The sequence below is a fragment of the Ziziphus jujuba genome, chromosome 10 (assembly GCF_031755915.1).
Source record: "Ziziphus jujuba cultivar Dongzao chromosome 10, ASM3175591v1".
NCBI lineage: Eukaryota > Viridiplantae > Streptophyta > Magnoliopsida > Rosales > Rhamnaceae > Ziziphus > Ziziphus jujuba.
In genome coordinates this window covers 22,115,481-22,139,784 of record NC_083388.1, presented here as the reverse complement: position 1 = coordinate 22,139,784, position 24,304 = coordinate 22,115,481, and the positions used below count along the sequence as shown (strand labels likewise).

The 24,304-nt window shown below is 32.6% G+C and overlaps 5 protein-coding genes and 1 long non-coding RNA gene across 7 annotated transcripts; 3 read left to right on the top strand and 3 right to left on the bottom strand.

The window, feature by feature from the left end:
• The first annotated feature begins 375 nt into the window (after positions 1-375).
• Positions 376-3,633, top strand: LOC125419833 (amidase 1). The gene is made up of 9 exons (XM_048466348.2): positions 376-634; positions 746-898; positions 1,036-1,160; positions 1,270-1,395; positions 1,654-1,836; positions 2,137-2,284; positions 2,382-2,550; positions 2,993-3,127; positions 3,221-3,633. The coding sequence occupies exons 1-9, from the start codon at positions 522-524 to the stop codon at positions 3,356-3,358; spliced, it is 1,290 nt and encodes a 429-aa protein (XP_048322305.1). The 5' UTR covers positions 376-521; the 3' UTR covers positions 3,359-3,633.
• A 2,031-nt stretch (positions 3,634-5,664) lies between these two features.
• LOC125419832 (mevalonate kinase) lies at positions 5,665-9,575 on the top strand. Its single transcript, XM_048466346.2, has 5 exons — positions 5,665-6,011; positions 7,418-7,661; positions 7,747-8,000; positions 8,474-8,887; positions 9,183-9,575. Exons 1-5 carry the CDS (start codon positions 5,666-5,668, stop codon positions 9,299-9,301), a joined length of 1,377 nt encoding a protein of 458 aa, XP_048322303.2. The 5' UTR covers position 5,665; the 3' UTR covers positions 9,302-9,575.
• Positions 9,576-15,629: 6,054 nt separating this feature from the next.
• LOC125419830 (F-box/LRR-repeat protein 25) lies at positions 15,630-16,858 on the top strand. Of its 2 annotated transcripts, none has more exons than XM_048466339.2 (2): positions 15,630-15,799; positions 15,920-16,858. In XM_048466339.2, the coding sequence occupies exons 1-2, from the start codon at positions 15,707-15,709 to the stop codon at positions 16,856-16,858; spliced, it is 1,032 nt and encodes a 343-aa protein (XP_048322296.2). In that variant the 5' UTR covers positions 15,630-15,706. The 2 variants fall into 2 exon arrangements, 1 of the variants encoding a protein (XP_048322296.2); XR_009634671.1 differs by having other exon boundaries at positions 15,701-15,799; positions 15,906-16,035.
• A 482-nt stretch (positions 16,859-17,340) lies between these two features.
• On the bottom strand, positions 17,341-18,899 carry LOC125419831 (uncharacterized). Its single transcript, XR_009634672.1, has 5 exons — positions 18,876-18,899; positions 18,556-18,621; positions 18,126-18,220; positions 17,719-17,887; positions 17,341-17,476 (listed from the first exon to the last, which is right to left on the bottom strand). It is a non-coding gene; the product is annotated as an uncharacterized LOC125419831 (long non-coding RNA).
• Positions 18,900-19,961: 1,062 nt separating this feature from the next.
• On the bottom strand, positions 19,962-21,030 carry LOC107411994 (uncharacterized GPI-anchored protein At5g19250). Its single transcript, XM_016019683.4, has 2 exons — positions 20,839-21,030; positions 19,962-20,623 (listed from the first exon to the last, which is right to left on the bottom strand). The coding sequence occupies exons 1-2, from the start codon at positions 20,921-20,923 to the stop codon at positions 20,118-20,120; spliced, it is 591 nt and encodes a 196-aa protein (XP_015875169.1). The 5' UTR covers positions 20,924-21,030; the 3' UTR covers positions 19,962-20,117.
• Positions 21,031-21,498: 468 nt separating this feature from the next.
• Positions 21,499-22,724, bottom strand: LOC107412007 (uncharacterized GPI-anchored protein At5g19250). The gene is made up of 2 exons (XM_016019697.4): positions 22,478-22,724; positions 21,499-22,171 (listed from the first exon to the last, which is right to left on the bottom strand). The coding sequence occupies exons 1-2, from the start codon at positions 22,572-22,574 to the stop codon at positions 21,663-21,665; spliced, it is 606 nt and encodes a 201-aa protein (XP_015875183.1). The 5' UTR covers positions 22,575-22,724; the 3' UTR covers positions 21,499-21,662.
• Positions 22,725-24,304: the final 1,580 nt, after the last annotated feature.

Genomic DNA, 24,304 nt, shown 5'->3' with positions numbered 1-24,304 from the left:
TGATACTGTGAGTTACAATAGGAGATTTTTTTTTTTTTTTTTTTTGGGGCTAAAATACAGTAGATGATTTTTATATACACGTTTGAGTACAAGATACAGCGATTGATAAACACAAAAAAATGCAAATTACAAGATCAGATATAGCAAGGTAATCAACAGTTACTAACAGTCCTTAGCTAAGAGAAACCGATGGATAATGCTTATCTCTAACAGGAGCCGTTCAATTATTTGTATATGAAATGAACGAATAAAATAAATGTAGCCGAGCATAAAACTTTTATCCAAGCCCACAAAAATTTCAAAGCTTTTTTTTTATCAAATGAGTGGATACCACGTGGGTAATAAGTGACATTTGACGTGGGGATGAGCTTCAGTGAGAAGTGCCTGAGATGTTTTTAGCTTCAGATGTGCTTAGTTGTTGTCTGGGCTTGTAAGCTTCCTCTCGGGAGGTTTTCGTGTTTTTCCTTTCAATAATATTTGCTTTTTATCAAAAAAAGAAAAAAGAAAAAAAAGTGGCTGTGATGGCAAGAAGAGACTCCGACTATGGAGCTTTCATGGATAAATTCGTTTTACAACCGAGCTCTTCGCAATACCAACTCCCCCTAGGTGCCCTCACTTGGGCCGTCAAAGACATGTACTGACTCCTTACATCTATATATGTATTTCAATAATTTTTTTTCCTTTTCTCTTTAATTTTTATTATTTATTTTTTGCGTCTATGAAACTTGTAATTAACTTGAAACAGATTTGATGTGGATGGATATGTAACTGGATTTGGGCATCCTGATTGGGCAAAGACTCACTCACCTGCCTCATCAACTGCTCCAGCAGTTTTGGCCATCTTGAATGCTGGTGCTAAATGTATTGGTAAAACTGTCATGGATGATCTGGCATACAGGTCAGTAGTATAACATATATAAATTGGATTTGTTTATGCTTCTATTTCACTCTACAATGTTACCTAATTTCTGTATCCCTTTTGATTTTCATGTTGTAACTGATTTTCTTATAATAGAATGGCTAGTCATTTGGCAGTATAGACGGAGTAAACATACATTATGGGACTCCCACAAATCCGTGTGCACCAGATAGAGTTCCTGGAGGATCTTCTAGTGGGTCTGCTGTTGCAGTTGCTGCAAACCTTGTAGATTTTTCCTTAGGTGAGTGAGTTAATTGTCCTTTCGTTGTATGATCTACTTTTTGGATCTTTTTTTTTTTTAACTATATTTTCCCCTCCTATTCGGAAACCAAACTGGTTCTCTGTTACAGGAACTGACACTGGAGGAAGTGTAAGAGTGCCTGCATCTTATTGTGGAATTTTCGGGTTTCGGCCTTCTTACGGTGTCATTTCTACTTCTGGAGTTGTCCCTCTGGCACAGAGTTTTGATACTGTGGGTAAGAAACTGTAAATTCTAAATACAGCTCACATTGGCACAAAATCCAGACCATGTTAAAAGCATTTTTTGGGACCCCAGGGGTTATCGCTAGGTTATATATATATATATATATATGTATATATATAAAAGTAAACCTTCATTTCATCTTGCTGTACTTTTGCTGATGGAATATACAGTTCTCCAATATATTGCAATTGGTCATGTTTTCCTCTCTACCGTGAAAGATATTTTTTTGACGCCAGCTTTTGTGATTTAGGATGGTTTGCTAGGAATCCTGTGCTTTTGAATAAAGTTGGACGTGTACTACTGCAATTGCCCGACATAAATCCTGTCAAACCTGCTCAGTTTATCATTGCAGATGACTGTTTCCAGCTTTCAACTATTCCGAGCAGTCGAGTAGAAGAAGTTCTAGTTAAATCAGTTGAGAAGTTGTATGGAAGTAAGTGATTTGACCCTTGTACTCTGCAAGTCTAAGGCGTTTGATTAATAGATTACAAAATTACATCGTTTCTGATGCAAGTTTTCCCTAATAAGTTTCATCCGTTAAAGAATATATGTATCACCCTGAAAATGGTCAATACTGAGACTGTCTCTTTCTGGAGATGCAACAAAACATAATGGAAAGCAGCCGAGCTCTATAGAAATGTATTGTAAATGCAGAATTTCATTGTTTTCTATGCTTCACACCCATCGTCTTCGTATAAATATAATTCAATTGATTTAATTGGTACCACCTCAGGTCATCTTGTCAAGCATGCTAACCTTGGGGACTATGTCAAGGAAAAAGTTCCAAGTTTGAGTACTTTACTGCCTAAAGCACATGCAGATCAAGAATATAATATACCATCCTTAGCAGCACTGTCAAATGCTTATCGTCTACTTGAGCGGTAGAAATCGCTTTATTTGACTCTGCTTGCTTAAATGATAAGTTCGCAGAAGATCTTGATTTATGAGTTTTGAATTGACTTATCATGAAAACTATAGGTATGAATTCAAGAATGACCATGGAAAATGGGTGAGTGCTGTCAGACCTGTTTTAGGTCCTGGGATTTCAGAACGTGTACAGGAAGCTCTCAGGGCAACAGATGAAAATATTGATATCTGTCGATCTGTGAAAACTGAATTACGTTCTGCTCTTGCTGCTCTCCTTGGGGTAAATCTTTTCTCCACAAGTCAGAATTCTGCAATTTTGGTGTTTAATAATCCTAAAATCCAATCTAAAATCCAATTTCAATCACCCTACACTTAGAAATCAAGTTGCATTTAATAATGCCTATGTGAATTTTCACGTAGATGAACATAAAAAGTCATGAGCTTTTCTGGCAGTACAATACATACTTTTTGATAAGTAATATAAATTTGCTTGCGCAAGTAGGCATGTACATCACACTTAATATGAATTCAACGAATCTGGTTTTCTAAGGCTTAGGTGTTCTATAAGTTTGATAATACTGAGAGATTAAGCACGATTTCATGGGAGGATAAGAGACTGCATTTGTCTTCCAGTATGCTCTTATAATACTATGTGGCAGAAAAGAATGGACACTGTGTTTTACTTATATTTCTGTTTTGCTATTAATTTGAGTTGCCGCCAGGATTTTGGTGTCCTCGCAATTCCAACAGTTCCAGAATCTCCGCCAAAACTACAAACAGATCCTAGTACACTGCAAACTTTTCGTGCAAGGGCTTTTAGCTTGCTATCCATAGCTGGAGTATCTGGATTTTGCCAGGTTCCCGCATTCTGTGTTCTCTTCTGGTATATGTATGCACCCAAGACATTAATATTTTGGTAATCTTGAAATTTCCTTTGGGTGTATGTATAGGTAAGCATTCCACTGGGGCTGTACGACAACCTCCCTGTGTCAGTTTCCTTGTTGGCAAAACATGGCTTAGATGGATTCCTTCTCAATCTAGTTGAGACTCTTTATCCCACCATCAAAGAAGAGCTTGGATTGCAATAAAGAAAGTTACTAATCTGATCGGGGCCTCACGTGGGTAGTTTACTACCATGCAATTAATGACCACCCGAGCATGGGATCGTGGTAGAATGAGGTTATAGGAGGAGGTTATTGTCAGTTAATATGTGTAGTTATCTTACGTTGCTACTGTTAGTTATTATGTAGTTATGTGGCTGTGTATCCATGTTCATAATGGGGTCTTGTAAATAAGAATATGTATATAAATATGCATCTAGTGGCTGTAACGGGATCATAATGAATGAAAGTTAATTTTCCCACCTTTTTGCTTCTCAACTTCTATTTCTTTGCGTCTCAATCTCTCTCCACACTCTATTGCTGTGTTTCTCACTACCCAAAACAGGGGCATTTACCATTTGCCCAAGCAGAGGCACACATCATAATCCTGCTTCCCTCCTAATATGTCAAGTTCTATATCGTGCTCAACCATTTAACATAGGCTAAGATTTCCTTCTATTTTCATATTTGCGCATCGTCGCTTTTTTTCTCGTACACTATCAATCTTATGCATAATCAATGCAGAACTTAGTCTAATAAAAGGATTTTGCTAGGAACCAAGTACTTGACCAGGGAATTGGGAGAATTTTCCGTTTCTGCTTGCAGGCTAGCATGGGCTTTATTTGAACCTGCAATGGGGAGATATAGTTGCAGCTTCATGATTTTCAGAATTATATGATCCTGTAACTAACTTTAATTAAGGTTATCGTGTATTTATTTCAATGAAATGACATGTAAAAATATCCTTATACCATAACATAATATGGATAAATTCCATTCAGCATTTATGGAAAACCAAAGTTCTGATGTTTTACACAAACTCCAAGCATAAACCTCAGTTGGCTCAGTAAACATGATATGATTTCTTTTATGCATTTTGAATATGAAAAATGATGGGTGTACCAAAAAAAACCAATAATAATAATAATGATAAACAGGGGAAAATGGAAAATTTAAAAACAAATTGCAGGATAATTATTCAATGTTGAATACTTGTAGGCCTATTTTGGGTAGTCCAAAAAGTAGGCCCACAAAGATGAGCTCATGAACCATGGTCAACGAATGAGGGTGGGTAGGTGGGCATAGACAACCGGTGTTGAGTAAAATTTTTTCAAAAATGACCAACTCGATTATTGGGCCATTGACGTTTAAATTTTATTTAAATCCCACATGGGGTGGAGCAGTATCCAAACTCCATGCGCTCGTCGTTGGCGTGGTTTGCACGCTCCGGTTTTCAGCACATGGATCTCTTACGGGCTCGGATCATCTATAGCACCTTGTTCCTGTGGGCAACTGCAAATTAGACGTAAAAATGCGTCATGGCTTTGATTGTGATTCATGATACTTAAATTGATATCCAACTTGCTACTACTGAGAAATTTAGTAAAATCCTAGCACGTAGGAAAGAAAAAGAATTTATAACGGAAAATAAGGTACAAATTTTTTTATTTTTTCATATTTTTTTGAGGAAAAAATACATGATTTCTTTCTAAGTTAAATTAAAATTTTGTTAAATTAAACAAAAATAATAATAATAATAATAAGTAAAGAAAAAATCATCAAGAACTAAGAGGAGTTTATTCAATATAGAATTTAATATTTTTAAAATGAATTATAGATTTTTAAAAGATTTGATGTATTGTAATGGAATTCCATAGATTTTATAAAAGATTTAGAAAAATCCAACAAAATCTTTAGAATTAAGATTAAATTTTATATTGATAATTTTCTCCACAATTTCATTGTTAAAATTATTTCAAATTCATTAAAATCTATCATTTTTTAAAATATTTTAAAATTAATGACTTTTTGAATACCATTAGTTTTTAAAATTTTTTTATAAAATTCTAATTAAATAAATATGAATTTTATAAAATCTATTAAAATCTAAATTAAATATTATTGAATTTGTATAGATTCCTTTAAAATTCAAATCGAATATCTCTAAACTTTTAAACACTTTTAAAATCCTTCAAATTTTAGATTGAATACACCTTCTAAATCTCTCTCTCTCTCTCTCTCTCTCTCTATATATATATATATATATATATGTGTGTGTATATATTGCCAAATATTATAGAAAAGTTTTATTTTTATTTTTAATCTCGTTTGTCATCGGAGCCCATCAGACAAAATCGGAGCCGAGAAGTGACAACCACGCATGGAAGGTCGCGTAAGGAAAACAGCAACAAAAACGAGAATTTTATATAGACGTCGTTTGTTGTTTATATCGCCAGCCCATCTTTGATGACCATCTGAAAAATAAAAAATAAATAAATAAATGAATAATAGAAAATGGAATCAATGAGATTCTCACATTTAACACACTCGCTCTGCACTGAGTCTCTGGAGGAGTACCAAGAAGCCTCTTTTAATATCAATAACTACTACAACAGCAGAAGGATTCAATTCAATTCAACTAAATTTCAAGAGAAGCCAAACAAAACCCGAGACACAACAACCAACACAAAAAAAAAAAAAAAAAAAAAAAAAAACACAGAAAGAGAAATGGAAGTGAAAGCTAGAGCTCCCGGAAAAATCATACTTTCTGGTGAACATGCTGTGGTGCATGGATCTACGGCAGTTGCTGCCTCCATTGGCCTCTACACTTATGTTACTCTTCGTTTTCCTACTTCTTCTGGTACTTTCTTTCTTCTCTTTTATTGGGTTTTTATTTTACTTTGGAATTCGGTGATTTGGGATTGAACCTGCATTTGCGGATATGCAATTATCTTGGGATTGGTTGAAATCTTGATTTGGAATATTCCCTTTTCGGCTTTTCTGTTATTGCATCCGTTTTTCAATGGCTTTTGCTCTTATTGGTTAGATTTTATCTGGGTTTTGATTTTTTCTTTTTTTCTTTTTTTCCCTCTATATAAGCAAATTTTGATGTAATTTTGGTTCATTGGTTTACTATAAATGTTGATTAAGAAGTTTCCTTTTAAGCTGTGACAACTTCTCTATCTGCCTCAATTTCTTTGTTGTCGTATTTGCTACTCTTGTTAGCCAAGCATTGGATTCCTTTAACTAATGATTGAAACTTTAAAAGACTTTTTTTATTCTTCTTCGTTAGCTTGGGAGATTAAGAGGAACTCTTTTGAGACTTTGAAGATCATCTGCTTTGTTGATTAGGTTACCATTTGGTTTTGTTTTGCGCTTTATACGCTGCTAGATTTGCAGTGTCAAACTTTTTTCTTTTTTTTTTGGGGGGGGGGGGGGGGGGGGGGGGTCTTGTAAGCTTCTTTTCTAAACACGAAACATTCGAATTTCAGGGTATGAAAAGAGAGTTTATGATATGAATACTTTTATCTTACAATCAAAATTGATCTTGTTTAGTAATCAGGTGTTCATGCTCCAGCCATGTTTATTTTGTTCTTCCACACTATCATCTTTCATTTTAGATTGAGTTGTGTCTAGGCTAATTTCTATCCCTTGAACCACAATTTGTTCTTAGTGGTAAGATGTATTCTGAGTCTGCTTGAAGAAACAATCAGAAGAAGAATGCTTGAAGTTTATGCTGGATGTTTAGTCACAATTTACATTTGCTTTAGTGTATGTTTTTTTCTTTCGTTTTTGTTACATGTTTTGGTTTCAGAATATGATTGGATTGAGCTTGATACTGGCTTTATTCTTTGTTACCTTTTGTGATCCTACTGTCATCTGGGGATGTTATCGGTATCGTTGTTTCCATTATGATGACAAGGAATAATGACTTTGCAATACATGCTATAAAGTGGAAATGAACTTTTGCGGTGTAAATGAGAAATGTCATGTGGTTATAACTTATAGTCACTCTTATGTTAATGAGAATGCATGCACCAATGAAGATGAAAGCTGTCTAACAGTTTATAGATTGATAAAATGTGCACTAGTTATGTTTGCAATTCTAACACCTTCTCTATCTAGTGTACTTGAGTGTGTGGAAGATAAAGTGTGAATGTTCTATATTTCCTCTTGGATTCCACTTTCTGTGATATATTTGTTGTTCGTTTTAGTTGTTTCCTTGGTGACTCATTTCTTATCGATTTTCTGTGCTTTTCGCCATAGAAAATGATGATACACTAAAACTCCAGCTTGAGGATCTATCATTAGAATTTTCATGGCCAATTGGCAAACTCAAAGAAGCACTGCCTGACTTGGGTTTTCCTTTCTCATCTACGCCAACTCCATGCTCCACTGAAGCAATTAGTTCAATTTCAGTTCTAGTTGAAGAACAAAATATTCCAGAGGCAAAAATTGGATTGTCCTCTGGGATATCAGCATTTCTTTGGCTATATTCATCCATCATCGGGTTTGCATCTTTTATTTGTTTCTATCATTGATTTTTTTCCCCTCCTTTTATTTATTTGTTGATTTTTTTTTCTGTTTTTTATCAGATTTAAGCCAGCTACAGTAGTTGTTAATTCGGAGCTTCCTCTAGGTTCTGGCTTGGGTTCCTCTGCTGCACTTTGTGTTGCTCTTTCTGCAGCTCTGCTTTCTTTTTCAGATTCCGTAAATTTGGATTTGAGCCATCAAGGATGGCTGTTGTTTGGGGAAAATGAGCTTGAACTCTTGAACAAATGGGCTTTTGAAGGTGAAAAGATACTCCATGGAAGGCCATCTGGAATTGACAACACGGTTAGCACATATGGTATGTTATCTGTGAGCTCTATATGAGAAAAGAATCTATTTCCATGTGTTGATGTGTTACTTTTAGTTTTGTCTTTCCACTTTCTTCTCATCTTAGTTATGTTTTCTGAGTATTTAGCACTCAGAATGAATTGGAGGATAATTTTTCTATATCAATTGGAAAGACAGAAAAGTATGATAGATGTCAACAGGTTATCAGTTAAAGGAAAATCATTACAATCAATTCTGCACCAATGACACTTTCTGAACCCTAGTGATAGTCATGATATGAGTATTCAAATTCTGGTCATTTAGATACATTAAACAACTTGAAGCTGGTTCAAATCCTTGCAGCTAGAAGGTTTGACAATATGATTAGTTGGCTGGAAATGTGACTAAATGATAGGAAAAAGAGTCTGCCTTTATTTGTGAAATACAGAATTCTTTATCTATTACATGTGGAAGATTCATTTGGATAGTTCTTAATATATACAGGAAACATGATCAAGTTCAGGTCGGGTAATTTGACACGCATCAAATCTAAGGTGCCACTCATAATGCTTATCACAAACACAAAAGTTGGAAGGAACACAAAGGCATTGGTTGCAGGTGTTTCAGAGAGGGCCATAAGGCACCCAAATGCCATGTCTTTGGTGTTCAATGCTGTTGACTCAATTAGTGAGGAACTGTCCATCATTATACAGTCTGATGCTCCTGATGACCTCTCCCTAACTGAAAAGGAAGAGAAGATAGCAGAGTTGATGGAAATGAATCAAGGTCTTCTCCAATGCATGGGGGTCAGCCATGCCTCAATAGAAACTGTTCTACGCACAACATTGAAGTACAAATTAACTTCAAAATTGACGGGAGCTGGCGGTGGAGGCTGCGTTCTCACACTATTGCCAACATGTATCCTTTCCTTTTATTCTGTTTATCATGCTTATTATGATTTTCATTACCCCAGGAAATGGTGGCTCCGTATCTTGTGAAACATATATGTTTCTGAACGCCCTACAAGGCTGAAAAACTAAAAGATGAATGCATTTAGAGTTCTTATGTGAGCTTTGCCTACATGAAAATGCAGAACGTATAAACTTTCAACCTCCAAATTCATATGTCTGACTAGGGAATCAGGATATCTTGAATTTTTAAAAGTAATGTTGTTATTTCTTGAATATAATTTGTTCCCTTAACCCATGATCAGTGCTATCAGAAACAGTTGTTGACAAAGTAGTTTCGGAGCTGGAGTCCTGTGGGTTCCAGTGCTTTACTGCAGGAATTGGTGGAAACGGTGTCGAGATTTGCTTTAGTGGATCATCTTGATATTTGCCACGGGGGTATGTCAAACAATAATATAAGATGCGCAATTTACCTTCTATTCCTCTGAGTTGTCTTTGTAGATTAATCTGTTGTATTTTAATTTTAAACATCCAACTTAGTTGGAGCTTCAATTTTTGGGTGAGAAGGAGCAGGTCGTGAACTTTCTCAATGAATAGTCATCGAAGTTGACTAGGAAACAAGTTAATTTGACATTTAGAGTTGACCAATAATGAATGAAATTAATGTTATTTTTTGCGCAAGCAACAGTAACATTCAATTTGCATCTGTTACCTAAATTCCTTATGCAAATAAATTAACATTGTATTGCTTTACAGACAGACAACGACTAGTAATATGGTGTAGGAAGAGAGGACATTGCATAAGGGTCTTAGTTTTGTTCTTTCTATTTCAGATCCTTTTGCAAAATAATCACACCCTCAAGTTTGTTAAAAAGGGTCTTAGTTTGTTCTTTCTATTTCAGATCCTTTTGCAAAATAATCACACTCTCAAGTTTGTTTTCATCAAACTGTTGAAAGTGTTTCATACCCTTTTTGCTTCTGCTTTTACCTTTACTTCCTTGTCTTGGTTTCTGCAAATAATTTGATACTTTTCTATAAGCTTTTTGTTTAGGACGTTAGACTCTGCTTAGACTTGTATTCAAATTATCTGCTAAGAACTTGAACTTTATCTTCGGTTCTCAAAGAAACCAATTGATTTAAGCTTTTAGATGTAATGGCCCTATATACAGCCGAAAAAGCATCTCTGAACATGTTTCTTGCTACATGTGTTAATTATCATGCCACGCGGCCCACACTGTAAAAGACTGTTTTCATCCTGTACATAATTTCTTGGTTGTCTTAACTTCGATCTTAACTTTCATAAGCTCAGTTTCTGTTCAACCATGTATGTGTATATATATATATATATATACATACACACTCAACTACAGTGTTTATTGCCAGCCAACAGCAGCCAATAGTTTCTTACCACCTACAGCAATCTACCATGTATTTTCCTTCTTGGTCTCTGCTGTTTGAATAGTCTTTGCCAATTGCTGCAGCTTATAGATTATGGTCAGTACTCTTAAGTCTGAACTGAGTGTGACTCAGAGATCAAACATTCTTGTTAATCATATGAAATATGGACGAATTGAAATTCTTGTTATTATCAAGCTATCTGACATAGATCATTCTCTTGCATGTGGATCTACTCAGGTGGGACTCTTTTATATGGTGCTTGAAAGAGTGAAATAGGAATGAAAACAATAATGATGGAAGTTGGAGGAAAAGTTGGATCGATTTGGTTAAGTATGAGTGTTCTGAAGGTTGAAGATAATGAGAGTTTGGGTACCAAAATTTTGATTATTTGTATGAAATGGTTTTCTCTAATTGAATTTCGAAAAGAACATTAGCCAAAATCAAGTAAAATTAATTTCGGCTTAGTGCTTCCTTGTTTAGGGCTTCAATGAAGCTTTGTCCTCTATACCATCTCATAAGCAGATCTCATAAACAGGCTGCTGGGCTGGCTATGAAGGTTTCAACCACAAAGATGGAGACCAAACCACTTAATCAAAATATCAATATTCATCTACTCAAACCATAGAGATTTTCAAAATAGCTCGAAATGAGAAACATATTTGGGAATACCAAAACACACTGGCGATCAGACTTTGAGAAACATATTTGGGAATACCAACATTGGTGGGTAAGTTGGGAATACCAACATTGGTGGGTAAACCATTCACTAAGGTAAACAGATTTGGGATTACAGTGGTTAGGCTATTTTTTTATTTTTCCATTTTGGCACTAGGTGGACATATTTGAATGATTATTTTTCTGTCGATGTAACATACAAAAGTTTCAAGCAGCATTTAAATCAAAGCTCATAAATAATAATTATTCAAACTGTTACAAAGTAAAAATAAATAAATAAAAACATGTCAATATTATGTAATTATAATTACATTTGAATTAGGATTCACTGAGTATTTATGGCACACCCGCTTAGATTTTCTTCATAGCCCCCAAAATATTGGTTTCTATATCTGTTCCTCTCCAAGTGCTTAAAGGGCAAAATTGAATGATTATTTTCTTTATTGACATAGCATACTCGAGTAAATGCAACGCAAACAATGGTTCATATACAGCGCCGACAAAATTACTTATCTTCACCACCTTTAAGGTATTGATGTAAATGCTCACCACTGGCCTTTGCCTTCACTATTTTATGGATATTTTTTGCATCCACTGTCACAATAAAATCATATATATTCAAATAAATGTCCATTCCACACTAAAACGTAGACACTATATATATATATATATATATAGAGAGAGAGAGAGAGAGAGAGAGAGAGAGAGGGAGAGAGAGGCAGATTTTATATATCTATTAAAAAAAAAAAAAAAAAGAAGCATGAGGCAACATGTTTTTGTCCAGGGAAACATGATGTTATATAAACTTTACAAACCACAACATGTTGCCTGATGTTGCCTAAACACAAATTTATCCCAAATAGAATTTTTATATTTTATATATATAAATATGATTTTAAAAAAAAAAACTACAAATTATCATTAAAAATATATAATACCTCTAACCCATTATGATCTCTAGCTGGATGTTTCCGATAATTATGGCTCCACTGCCACAGACATAAAAGGTAGTACATACGACTCATCACAATTTTCCAATACAACACATAAATTCACTTAAATACCTTTTTAAAAAATTTAAAAAAAAAAAAAACACCTAAAAGATGATAAAATAAGGAAATTATTATTAAAATCATTGATTTTTTTTTGGTGAATCTTAAGATTATTGTTTGAAAAAAAAAATTCAAATCTCAAATGCACCGGAACCTACCATTTCTTGGCAAATATATAAATATGATGAGAAAAGAAAGAAAAAAAATAAAACTCGGAATTATCATTGAAATATATAATGCCTCTAAGCCATTATGATATCTAGCGTTATGCTTCTGACGGCCCCACTGCCACAAACATAATAGGGTAGTCACAATATTCCAATACACCACATAAATTCACTTAAACACCTTTAAAAAGAATTAAGGGACACTTACATAAAATAAGGAAATTATTAGGAAATTATTATAAATTTCACCCAAAAAAAAAAAAAAAGGGAAATTATTATTAAGATTATTGATTTTTTTTTTTTTTGGATCAATCTTAAGAGATTGTTTGGAAAACAAATAAGTTACAAAATTCAAATGGTAACCTACCATTTCTTGGCAATAATTTTACAAAAGATTCTAAAACTAATTTTATTTTTTACGGTCATTGACCAATATAACATAAATTAGAGACTAAATCCAATTTATAAGCGTTACCACCAAAAAACTAGTGGTATGTAGAGTTTTTCCAGCCAAAAAAGAAAAGAAAAGAAAAATAGCGGTATGTTTATTTTCAAAAAAAAAAAAAAGGTAGTGGTATGTTTAGTTTGGATTTTAGAAGAAAAATACATTAATTTATTATATAAATATACATAGCTAATAAATTTTTATCATGTATTTCCATGCATGAAAAATATATATATTGTTTCACTATAAAATGCATAATAATTTTTTATCATGTATTTCCATGCATAATATATATACATATATATATATATATATAGTTTCACTATAAAATGCATATACATCCATTTAATTAAACACATGCATGCTGAAGTATAATCCACAAGCCATGGTATAGAAAAATTATATATATATATATATATATATTTTACATGTGCATGTATTTTATAGTAAAATTTTATATATGATAACAAAATTATATATATATATATATATATATTTATCATAAAAGGCATGCACATATATAATATCAAATGTTTGCATGTGTAATTACATATAGTTCGCCACGTTTTGCATGTAATGGGGTATGTAAAACATAACGAATTACATAATCTTTCATGTACACGTTTGATACTAAGATTCTATATATATTTGTATTTATATAAAAGAATGCCACTTAAGATTCTATATATATTTGTATACATATATAAAAGAATGCTACTGAACTTACTGACAATGTATGCAACAAAAGAGCTGCCTTTAAGAGACCCCGCAAACACTAAATTGGTATCATGTCACATGGTAACAATGACAATTCCAATTCCTCCACGTTACTCATTTCGGGAAATTGACCCGACATGTCCATAAAATCCTAAATAACCAAATAAAACACAGAAAAAATAAAATTAAAGAAGACACTCATGGTAAACTGAAATTGTTATATATTATGATATTCCAACTCGTTGGGTTTTCTTTAGCTTTTTGACTTTATTATTATGTTTAAAATTATATAATATTTTATGCATATTGATCATATCAATCCGTCTATGATGCGGACGGTTCTCATACGAACCACAATATTGATGACAGTTTTTTATAGTATTGGTAACGATTTTCTTAAAAACCGTCGTTAATATTATGAAAAACCGTTACTAATACTGCGGTCCTCATACGGACCGTCCTCATCATAGAATTTCCATTGATCATATATAATATGGTTCTAGGTGTTCCAAAAAATCAGTCTCATAATTCCTTGCAGTATCTAGTAACATAATAAATGGTGAGAATATAATATCACTTGTTGAAGGTTTTAATATTGAATCATTAACTAAAGTGGCTTACACTTCCAAAAATTATATATTAATCATCATATACATAGATTAAATATATCATTATGTTAATCCATATAAAAGTTGTCTAAACTTTCTAAATGGATAAACTTTTCAGTTTTTAATCATTTATTAAATTTTCGATGGCATCATAACCTTCATTGTGTCTATATTGCTATTCTTTATAAAAGAAGACACAAAATGTATAACGAAATAACAGTAACCAAATACGGTCTAAAAAATATGTGGAGATGGTTTCATATTTATTTATTTAAAACTTGCAGAGCTGAGCTATATAAACCCAAATACAGAATAGAAAGAAGAAAAGAAAGTACTAACCCAAGCCTTTATCCAGAGCTCAAATTGTCTTTTGACCTGGTTAAGCAGCATCCGTCAACAGTCCAATTTGAAGCGGCGTTGGCGGATAGTAATTACAAGATGGGAGAGGTATATATTCTATAGCAATATAATAACAAGGTATATGTATATATATATATATATAATAGGGAATAGATAGGGTTCGCTATTAGGCATCTCTTTCCCAATTCTTGGGAGAGAGCACATTGCGTAGGGGTCTAATTTTATCCCTTTTATACTTTGGATCCTTTTGCAAAATAACCAAACTGTTAAATAATCTGTTCTTGATCTGTGAGTATGAGAAACAAAGGATCTTATTAGCCGAGAACTGACTGGTCAGAACTTCCAGGAGTGCTTGAAATGTTTTTTTCCCAAAATAGATATCAATACATAAGCTTTGAGTTGAATAAAATTAATAATTATTTTTTTTAAAGAAAAATGTAATTGATAACAAGGAAGTTGTATTTTTTTTTTTTTTTTTTGGGTCCAGCGAAGTTATATATTTATATATATTTTGTTGAGAAATAGTGAAGCTGTAAGTAAATAAATTAAATAATATATAAAATAAATCAACTTCAAAACATAGTTGACTTGTTTAAGCATTAAGGATATGTTAAATAGAATTTAGAAACTATTTTGATGTAGGAAAAATTTGTTACCAAAAAATAAAAAGATAAATATTAAAGGGTTTTGTTATTTGTCATTATAATATTTTTCAATTTAATTTAATACCCTAAGGACATTTTTAATGGTGAATATGAATTAATATTTACATGGTATATAAATTGTTATTATGTAAATTTATATTTATATGATATCAATGTATAATCAGTTTTAAAATTGTATAAAAAGTATTCATAACTATTAATTAATTAGCCTTTTTTTAATTTATTTTTTTCTTCTAAAAAATTTGAAAATTTTTAATTTAAAAAAAAAATTTCAGAATGTATTTAAACAATGTATTTATATATATATATATATATATATGCAGCAAAAAAAAAATTCTAATAATAAATAGAGAGCCATTAAAAAGTTCTAAAAAATATATATATTCCTATAATTGATTGATTGCATCCAATTAATATTTGACATATGACCTAGCATACAATATAAAAGTGGAGTGGTGTAACAAACCTAAACTTGATTACTCTATTTATCTCTCTCTCTCTCTCTCTCTATATATATATATATATATATATATGAGAACTCAGAACCGACTGCAGTGTAGGAAAGGGTAAAATAATCTCTCTCCTAGTGCTTTTGTGTTCCTTCTTATAAAAAATTCTTTTACTCAAAATCAAGCCCTGATCAGCTGCGGCAGCGGCCTATAAATTAGCAGAGGTAACTAATTATTATGATTAATAATTTGTGCTTGTTTTTCTTTTTGTACATGTGCAACCAAATAAATACATGGCGAAAAAGAGACGAATTTTGTTCATCCAGCCAAAGAGGTACTTGTTGCTGATGTCAAAGCTAAAAAAGAGGCTCAAAGGGATGAAGAAGGTAACTACGACTTTTGTTTTTTTTTTTCCTCCAATGCTTAATCTTTTATATACATGCTTTATGTTTCCTAATGGAATATAAACAAAAATTGAATGAAAAACCTTAGTTATTAATTTGCAGGAGGAAGAAGATGACAAGGAAGACGAGTTGAGTAAATTACCGGATGAAATTTTGGTATCAATTATGTGTTTGTTGACGACGAAAGAAGCAGCAAGAACGAGTGTGCTTTCTCGGCGATGGCAAAAGATTTGGAGCACTACGCCGAGGTTGACTTTTGATATCGAAAATAGATGCGATATCAAAAAGCCTGTGTGTATGTCTCCTTCGAAGCATAGGGAATTAACAAAGGAGATGATACCAGTGGTGAGTAGAGTAGTGAAATTGCATGAGGCACCAACTCTGGATGAGTTTTTACTGCTTGGTTCCCCAATGAAATTAAAGGATTCTCATCATATAAACACAATGGTTGGATTTTGCTGCCAAAAGACATGTCCAAAAGCTCAATTTGCAGTTTTATCCTTATATATCTCAAAGGTTCCTTATGACGCTACTTTACTAGCTGATAAATTTCTTCAAATGCATTGCCTCAGGGATTTGTGTATCCAGGGAATGTATGTCCCTGAAACTGTTATTCAGCAACTTTTATCCAGCTCTCCCTTTCTTGAACGTTTTTCTCAAGACATATGTCCAAGAAAGTATTCTCCATATCCCACTGAACTTCACAGTTGGAGAATGGTTTGTGGATGCAATCTCAAATACCTGAAGATTTGTGGGTGCTACCAACTGCAAAACCTGGAAATCTCTGCACACAATCTTAATACGATGGAATTTAAAATAATACAAGCATTTGATACTTTACAAAGCATTAAATTATCTGTTCCAAATATCTCACACCTAATTCTTGCCATCGAGCAGGGTTTTAAATTTGACTGTTATCTGCATCTACTTAACCAAGTCATCAGACTTACTCTGCTCATCAATACCGAGGTTACCAACCCTTTCTTTTCTTCTTCTTCCTTTTTTTTTTTTTTTTTTTTTCCCCCTTCTTCTCCATGCTAATGAACATCATCGACATGGTTTTCATGATCAACCAACTAATTTAAAATACAAATAGTATCAATATTACCTTCTCAGGAATGAATTAATCACACCAAGTATGTGGTGCATGATAACCTCAACATCTTCCACTTACAACTAGCAAAAGGAGCGGTCATGCACTGTCAACCAAATGTAGATCCACATGAAAGTAATTTATATTGGGTTACAGCTCCGAGAGACTGCAAGAGAGCTCTGTTATAATTTAAGGCTTAGATTTCTAGTTTTCAATAAAGCATCATCCTTAAGCAGGACTTAAATGTGGTTTTCCAGTTTTCCCCATTCAAAGAGAGTTTTAGGAAAGGTATTAATCTATTTGATCTTTCACCAACAATAATATATAACACTTCTCAAAGTTATCTGCGTAAATGTGTTCAATATTATGTTATACATGCTAGAGAAATGAAATTTCTTTAGGACATGAACAAGAAAATGCAATCAAGAACCAAGAAATTGAATACTAGCAGACCTGTATCAAGGCTTGAATCTCCCTTGTCGACCAACTTTGAAGCCAACAGATGGGCTGAAGATATATGCACGGCTTCTAAAACCGTGATATGTTGAATGTGTCACTTATGAAACCTGATTGAACACAAAGTTTGGAAAAAATGTATCGGTGACAATGATTGCGAGGGGAAAACTGCTGAACAATCATTCAATCAAATGATGAAGCATGAATCTTGACTCAGTATGATATCAATGTAATATGTACTCGTGAGCTTTTGTTAATACAAAGCCACTGAGACCATCAACGTTACAATGAAGCATATATATCTTGGAAGAAAAATGAAAAACTCAATAAAAGGAAAGAACAGTCAAGTTACCTGTTTTCAAAATTCCGATTATGTAATACTGTTCAAAAGAGCTTCCATCAAATCCATGTATTACAGAAAAGTTCTCCATCAGCAAAATAAACAACCTCCAAGAAAAGTGATACTACACATTCCAAAGAAACACTCAACAACTACATTCAGCACCACACCTGAACATAGTCTGCAATCAATGAAAAGCAAAGGGCACTTTTCAATATGCTGAAAGAATGGAGTTGATAAAAAGCTTATAACAACACTATATTAAAAAGTTCTCTAACTGTTCTTAGTCTAGAAAGGCAGGAGTAAAAGACAAAAATAAAAAAGGAAACAGATTTAAGCTGGTAATGACTGCAGCCCCTGTGCACTTTCCAAAAAGAAAGATGCAACTATAGCAGCAGAACAATACAAATAAATTGAACCTCGCAGAGAGGAGATTTTACAGAAGAAAACTTGTATGAGTATTTGCTGGTGACCACTTTGGACCAATGTACAATGTAATTGTAACAGAACTTATCTGCAACATAAGAAAGGGAATTCTAAGCCTCAATAAATGATCAAACATGCTACAATATTGCATTTTTTTCATTCTTCTTATATACAAACATAATTAAGCATCGTACCTTGCTAAATGCAATAGAATAACAAAAAAAATTATATTGAAAACTAATCAGAAGGGCTTTCATTGCATATACACGATCACTTTTTTTCTTTTTCTTGTTTTTTTAGGGGTCCACATAACTTTGCAGTAAAATAACACATCAAAAAGCAACAATTAGATTTTACTAACTTTAAACCCCATAATGTGGCTCTAATTTCATCAAAATACGAAAACGCACAGAAATCTTTTACCTTCTGCCGAAAAGTGTTTTTTTATAAATAGTTGACTGAAGATTTGGACAAAATCCAATTCAGAAACTGGTAAAGAGAAACTTCTTAGAATGAATAGAGAAGAAGTAAATTTTATGCTCTGCTCGGTTGCTGGAAAAATGAAAGAAAGAAAGAATGCCTTGGTAAAATATGAAAATTTTTAATTCCACATCAAAGCTAAGGTCGTTTATTCATGGTTGCCCCCTAAGCGAATAATATAAAACGAAACAATGATAAGTACAGGGTTTTGTTATGGGTAACCAAACAAGAAATGAAGAGAGAAAAAAATGGGGGAAACATACGAAGACATTTATCAAAATAGGAATTAACTCCTCCTCCTCCTCCTGCTTCATCTTGGTTTTTCTCGTATTTATTTATTTTTCTAACATTTTTACTTTGGAATCATTAGATTTATAATATTTTGTAAATTTATTATTTTAGTAAGGATAGATTAATATTTTGTAATATTTTTTTCAAAAAGTATTATTTGAGCTTTTTTTTTTTTTTTAATGTTTATTGTGCATGTCATTCTTAAACTATATAAATTTAATTTTGATCCTTCACAATAATGGAATTTTAGAGGCAAAATTAATAGGATTGATTATGAGATAAATTAACAAATTTAAAAAACAATTTGTCAAAAAAAAAAATAGTTTGGCGACCTAAGTCACTAACAGTATAGTTTGAAGATCTCTGATGATAATTTTTTTTATTCAGTTTTGAAAACCCTAATAATTTTTTACTCCTTTTTTTTTTTTCTTTTTCCTCTCTCAACAACCTTACAGAAAGCGTAGCAGCCATCTCCTTCTTCCTCTTTTATACGAGGGACCCATGGATTTTACAATATAAAGAACAAAACTACAAATTATACAAAAGTGAATATATGTACATCAACTAAAAAAAAAAAAAAAAAAATTCTAAAAACTGATTTAGATTTGGGCATCAATACTACAAATGATACAAAACCCAATATATGAAAATTAAAAAAAAAAAAAAAGGAAAAAAAATTAAATCTAAAAACTGACTCAGATTTGGGCGTCAGTATTTAAATATTTTTAATTCTATTGAAGTTTTTTTTTTTTTTTCCCGCAAATAGAAGAACAAGTAGTATTTTGATAAGAGTAAATAAGAAGATCAACAGTTGATGAAGGAAAAGATCATGTATCAGATGAAGATTTTTAGATTAAATTGCATGTTTGTAGATGAATCCAGATTAAAATGGTTTCCAATTCGGTATGGAAAGAGAGAGATAAAAAAATAGAAAAATAAAAGTGATATTTAGGAAAAAATTAAAAAAAAAGAAAAAAGAAAAAAAAAAAAAGAAGAAGGTGATTTGGAAAATTATGATTGATAGCCAAAAAAGTAGAGATAGAATTGCAAAAAGAACATCAATAATTGATAGCCCAAATAGTTCACATAAAAAAAAAAATAGCCCCTTTATGTCTTTCACAATTTACAATCATAACAATTCAATAGAAAAATATCCAAAAGCAACACAATTACAAACACCCAACAAAATGAATCAAAAGCTTACAAGACCACATTCAGTTGATGAGCAAAGCAATGAAGATGAACCCAATGAAAGAGCCAATCAAGCAGTGAAGCAAGCCAAGCAAAGAAGGTGCAGAGCCACTAGAAAAGCTTCCACTGGAATTATTAGTGGTAACAAGCACAACCATCCATTGATCTTTGGAGCCAACCCCAATGCTCGTAAAACTCGGATTCGTCAGAGACTTATTGTAAGGAGATTGAGTATAATCTTCAATCAAAAGAGTTTTGTTCAGTTTGGGTACGCAAGTCGGCAGCATCATGGCATCCTTGGTGGTGTTGGCCTTTATGTTGCATTTGCCGAACAGCTGCTGGTAATTAGGGAGTCTGGGAACCATACCAAGCTGATAAAAGAAATCACTTGCACGTGAACATGGTTCGTCTTTCAGACTTTCTGCAACTTTGTCTGCGAAGCAGTCGGCATTTGGGTTGTGCGAGAACTCAGTGTGGTTGGTGTTCTTCCTGAAGGTGTTTATCTCTTTCAAAATTACGTCTTCGATTTCTGATATTATTCAACAAAAGAAGGAAGGAAGGAAGGAGAGAATCATTATAATGATCAGAATGAATGATGAGCTTTCAGACAACAACAAAATAAAAATAAATAAAAAATTAAAAAAAAAACCGCAAGCAGAAATTAAATTCGTAAAATACCCAGACTATATATATATATATATATATATAATATACATATGATTATAAAGAGAAAAAATTGTATACCATTACAGTGAGCCGGAGAAGAGGTGAAGAGGAAGACATAGATAAGAAGGAAGGGAAAAAGAGTAGTTAGTTTGAGGAATGCCATTTTTCCAATTTTCAGATCTCAAAGAATGTGTATGGGATATTGACATGAGAGGGACCAGATTGAGGGAAAGGTAAAAAGATATCAAGCACTGCTTCTAGTCCAAGTTTTTGGCCTTTTTTAATCACATTTTAAAAAAGTACTATTCTTTGCTTATTCCGGTAGCATTGGTTAGTGGAACCCAGTTACTTCCCCCTTTTTATTTCAATTGGTTCTTTTGCACCTTTTCTTTTTCTTTTTCTTTTTGCCTTTCCTTTTCTTTTTCTTCTTTTTTACATTTTCTTTTGCTTTTATATTTTTTTGCTGTTATTGTTCATTGCACTTTTGGTTTGGATCAGATAATAGCAAAAAGATGTATGAAACATTTTTGCCAGCATTTTTATTAAAAGGCTATTTTTTAAATGCTCCAATTGCTACAAAACTTTGGAGGAAAATCATGAAAATCATTTTGTACCTTACCATATCATTTGGACCATGTTTCTGATTTCATTTTGTACCAACTCTTGGCATGCAATATCAAGCATAAGTTAAACCAACCGCCGAATAGAAGATTAAAGTCAATTACAGAGTCTCTAAAATTTGCCAAGAAAATGAAACACTAGCTTTACTGAATTTCTGTCTTCAAAGTAAACAAATTACACACACACACACACACACACACAAATAAAAAAATATAAATAAAAACAAAAACTACATCAAAACCAAACATACAAAATCAGAAAGGAATGAAAAGGCAAGCACTTCAGCCCACCAAAAGCATTAAAATCCCCAAAAATAAAGGCACAAACAAATGACCCAAAGCAAGCTGTGAGACCCAAGAGATTGCAGAACTAGCAAAATTTCCACTAGGTGTATTGGTGGTCAGAATCACCACCATCCAATCGTCCTCGGACCCCACTCCGGCGCCGGTGAACTTGGAGTTGTTGAGGTGCTTTGCATATTGAGATCGAGTGTAGTTGGTAAGAACCAGAGTCGGAACCAGTTTGGGAACACAAACTGGCATTATAACCCCGTCTGTGGTGCTGTTCATATCGATCTTGCACTTCTTCAATAGCTTTGGATAGTCGGTGAGTTGAGACGGAGTCGTCGGGACAATGTTGCTGCTACTGGTTACGGGGGTACAGTGTTCGTCTTCAAGTTGGTCTGCAACTTCATCTGCAAGACAATCTGCTCTTTCGTTCCTTGCCAAGGCTGACAAACTAAGAGACTGTCTGTAACTGTTAAGTCCTTGAATAAGATTGTCTTCATCATCTGCATCCAAAAATTAACCCAAAATAACATGAAGAATTCCATATTACTTCAGATTTTGGAGAGCGTAAAACAAAAAAATAACTCGAATTAAAAAATATATATATTTGAAGATCTATAAAGATAAGACATTTGTCAAAACACAGCAACCCCAACCAAATGAAAAACAGAGCAAAAGTCTCAAAACTGTAAACAAACTACGCAACACAGAGCAAAATCCAACAAGTACTGAGAGATTATATTGATATAGATAGAATAACATTGAACTTCGTTCAAAACCATTTATGAAGAGAGCGAGAATGCACAAACCATTACTGAGAACCATGTAAGGAAGAAAGAGAAAGGCATGCAAAAACAGAAAGAAGAAAAGGGTAATTTTGAAGGAAGCCATAGTTTCGGTGACCATAAGACACAGAGCTTTTATGACAGTATAAGGAACTAGGAACCGATCGAAAAGAAAGAAGATAGAGATTGATTGGGTTTCTTTGTTTGATGAGAATGTAATGACATTCACTTGTTCTTACAGGTGGTGTAATTGTGTGTTGGATTCAGTATTGGAAAAATGTCCTGAGGAACTGACATTTATCAGTTGGTTTGAAACAACACGTGGCGTACATGCAAAGCTTGCATCCGTTGTGGAGTGAAACTGATATATGCAGTTTGAACATGCCCAAAATCCGCAACTCATGGATTACATTATACGTGTTGTCTTAACACCCACAAGATTAGGCTTAGGGCGTGATCAACGTGTGGTTTCACAAAATAACAAAAAAAGAACTGAAATTAATTATTACTTCTTTTGGTTCTCAATCAGTTTGTGGAGTCTATAATGAAGAAGAAATTGCAGATACATCATAACATGAACAATATTTAGAAAAGAAATTTAAGATTATTGAGTCATACTTGCACAATAAATTTTTTAAATAAAACAAGTTCACTAGCACGAGGATTTACATTTAATAATAATTTGCTCATCCTTTGAAAAATTCAAAACAAAATAATCATAAATGACAAAAAATAAAAATATAAAAAAAAATTATCTTTTCATAAAATCTATAAAAAAAACCTAAAATTTTCAACCCGAATTTTCTTTCTCCACGCAAATAGAACAATTGTGATTGATCGGTTCGGATGACAAAAGCCAATAAACTAGAAAAGCTCCTGGATTAAACATAAATAAAACGGACAATGATTTAAACTTTACCTAAAGTTTTTAAAAGTCTGATCACATATATCAGTACAATAATGTCGAACTTAGTTTCCTATTTTGGCTTTCATTAACTGTCAAATAAAGTTCCTTTACAATAAATGATTGTAATTTTTTTAAAATAAATAAATGATTCTAATTAATACATATTTTTATGACTTCAATTTAATTTCTTTTGCAATAAATAAAAACAATTAATATATAACTATTTTTTTTTTATCTCTTTTTCCTTTTGTTTTTCCTTGGGTCACCTGTATGTTTTTTTATTTTTTATTTTTGGCTACGTTCTTCATTCGAGTTTCACATACCCACTCCAAAAAAAAAAAAAAAAAAAAAAAAGGAAGAAAAACTCCGGCTAAAATTTTTGTTGAAATTTTGATTTATTTACCAATAAACTTTCTTTTACGCATATGTTGTTGGAGTTAGGAAGAAAACTCACATGAATTTAAAAAAAAAAAAAAAATCCAAAAGTTTAAGAATCCAATTAATTAAAACCAGTCTCTCTAAAGTTTAAAAATTATTAAAGAAAGAAAAAAATAAATAAATGAAACTAAAAATAATAAATCTTGGTCTTTAATCTTTTTTTTATCTTTGACCACGGGGTATCTCAAATCCAATTGGATATAAGTTTATCTCATCTCCTACTAAAAGCTACTTTAATTTGAACCAAATCAAATATAGTTCATAAAATTGCAGTTTATTACCAACTTAATCAGCAGTTTATTGATAATTTTGAACTGTAATTTACTAGCATAATAAATGAAAAGATAAATATTAATAATTTATATACTAGATGCAACTTGTTATCAAATTTTCAAAAGCTTAGTGAAAAAGAGGATCCTGTCCAAACAAAACTCCACCGCTTCAACTGACGTGTCCGCTGTAGACGACCAGCACGACACGTGGAATCTCTTTCCTTCCACGTACCA

Bases quoted from the DNA above. Each gene is read 5' to 3' on its own strand.
- LOC107412007 (XM_016019697.4), bottom strand. From the start codon at position 22,574: ATGGTCACCGAAACTATGGCTTCCTTCAAAATTACCCTTTTCTTCTTT. The intron at 22,172-22,477 runs GTTTGTGCATTC...TTTTGGATGCAG, and splicing joins TTACATGGTTCTCAGTAATG to ATGATGAAGACAATCTTATT.
- LOC125419832 (XM_048466346.2), top strand. From the start codon at position 5,666: ATGGAATCAATGAGATTCTCACATTTAACACACTCGCTCTGCACTGAG. The intron at 6,012-7,417 runs GTACTTTCTTTC...TTTTCGCCATAG, and splicing joins TCGTTTTCCTACTTCTTCTG to AAAATGATGATACACTAAAA. The intron at 7,662-7,746 runs GTTTGCATCTTT...GTTTTTTATCAG, and splicing joins CTATATTCATCCATCATCGG to ATTTAAGCCAGCTACAGTAG.
- LOC107411994 (XM_016019683.4), bottom strand. From the start codon at position 20,923: ATGGCATTCCTCAAACTAACTACTCTTTTTCCCTTCCTTCTTATCTAT. The intron at 20,624-20,838 runs GTATACAATTTT...GAATAATATCAG, and splicing joins TTCTCCGGCTCACTGTAATG to AAATCGAAGACGTAATTTTG.
- LOC125419833 (XM_048466348.2), top strand. From the start codon at position 522: ATGGCAAGAAGAGACTCCGACTATGGAGCTTTCATGGATAAATTCGTT. The intron at 1,837-2,136 runs GTAAGTGATTTG...GTACCACCTCAG, and splicing joins AGTTGAGAAGTTGTATGGAA to GTCATCTTGTCAAGCATGCT. The intron at 2,285-2,381 runs GTAGAAATCGCT...TGAAAACTATAG, and splicing joins GCTTATCGTCTACTTGAGCG to GTATGAATTCAAGAATGACC.
- LOC125419830 (XM_048466339.2), top strand. From the start codon at position 15,707: ATGGCGAAAAAGAGACGAATTTTGTTCATCCAGCCAAAGAGGTACTTG. The intron at 15,800-15,919 runs GTAACTACGACT...ATTAATTTGCAG, and splicing joins GGCTCAAAGGGATGAAGAAG to GAGGAAGAAGATGACAAGGA.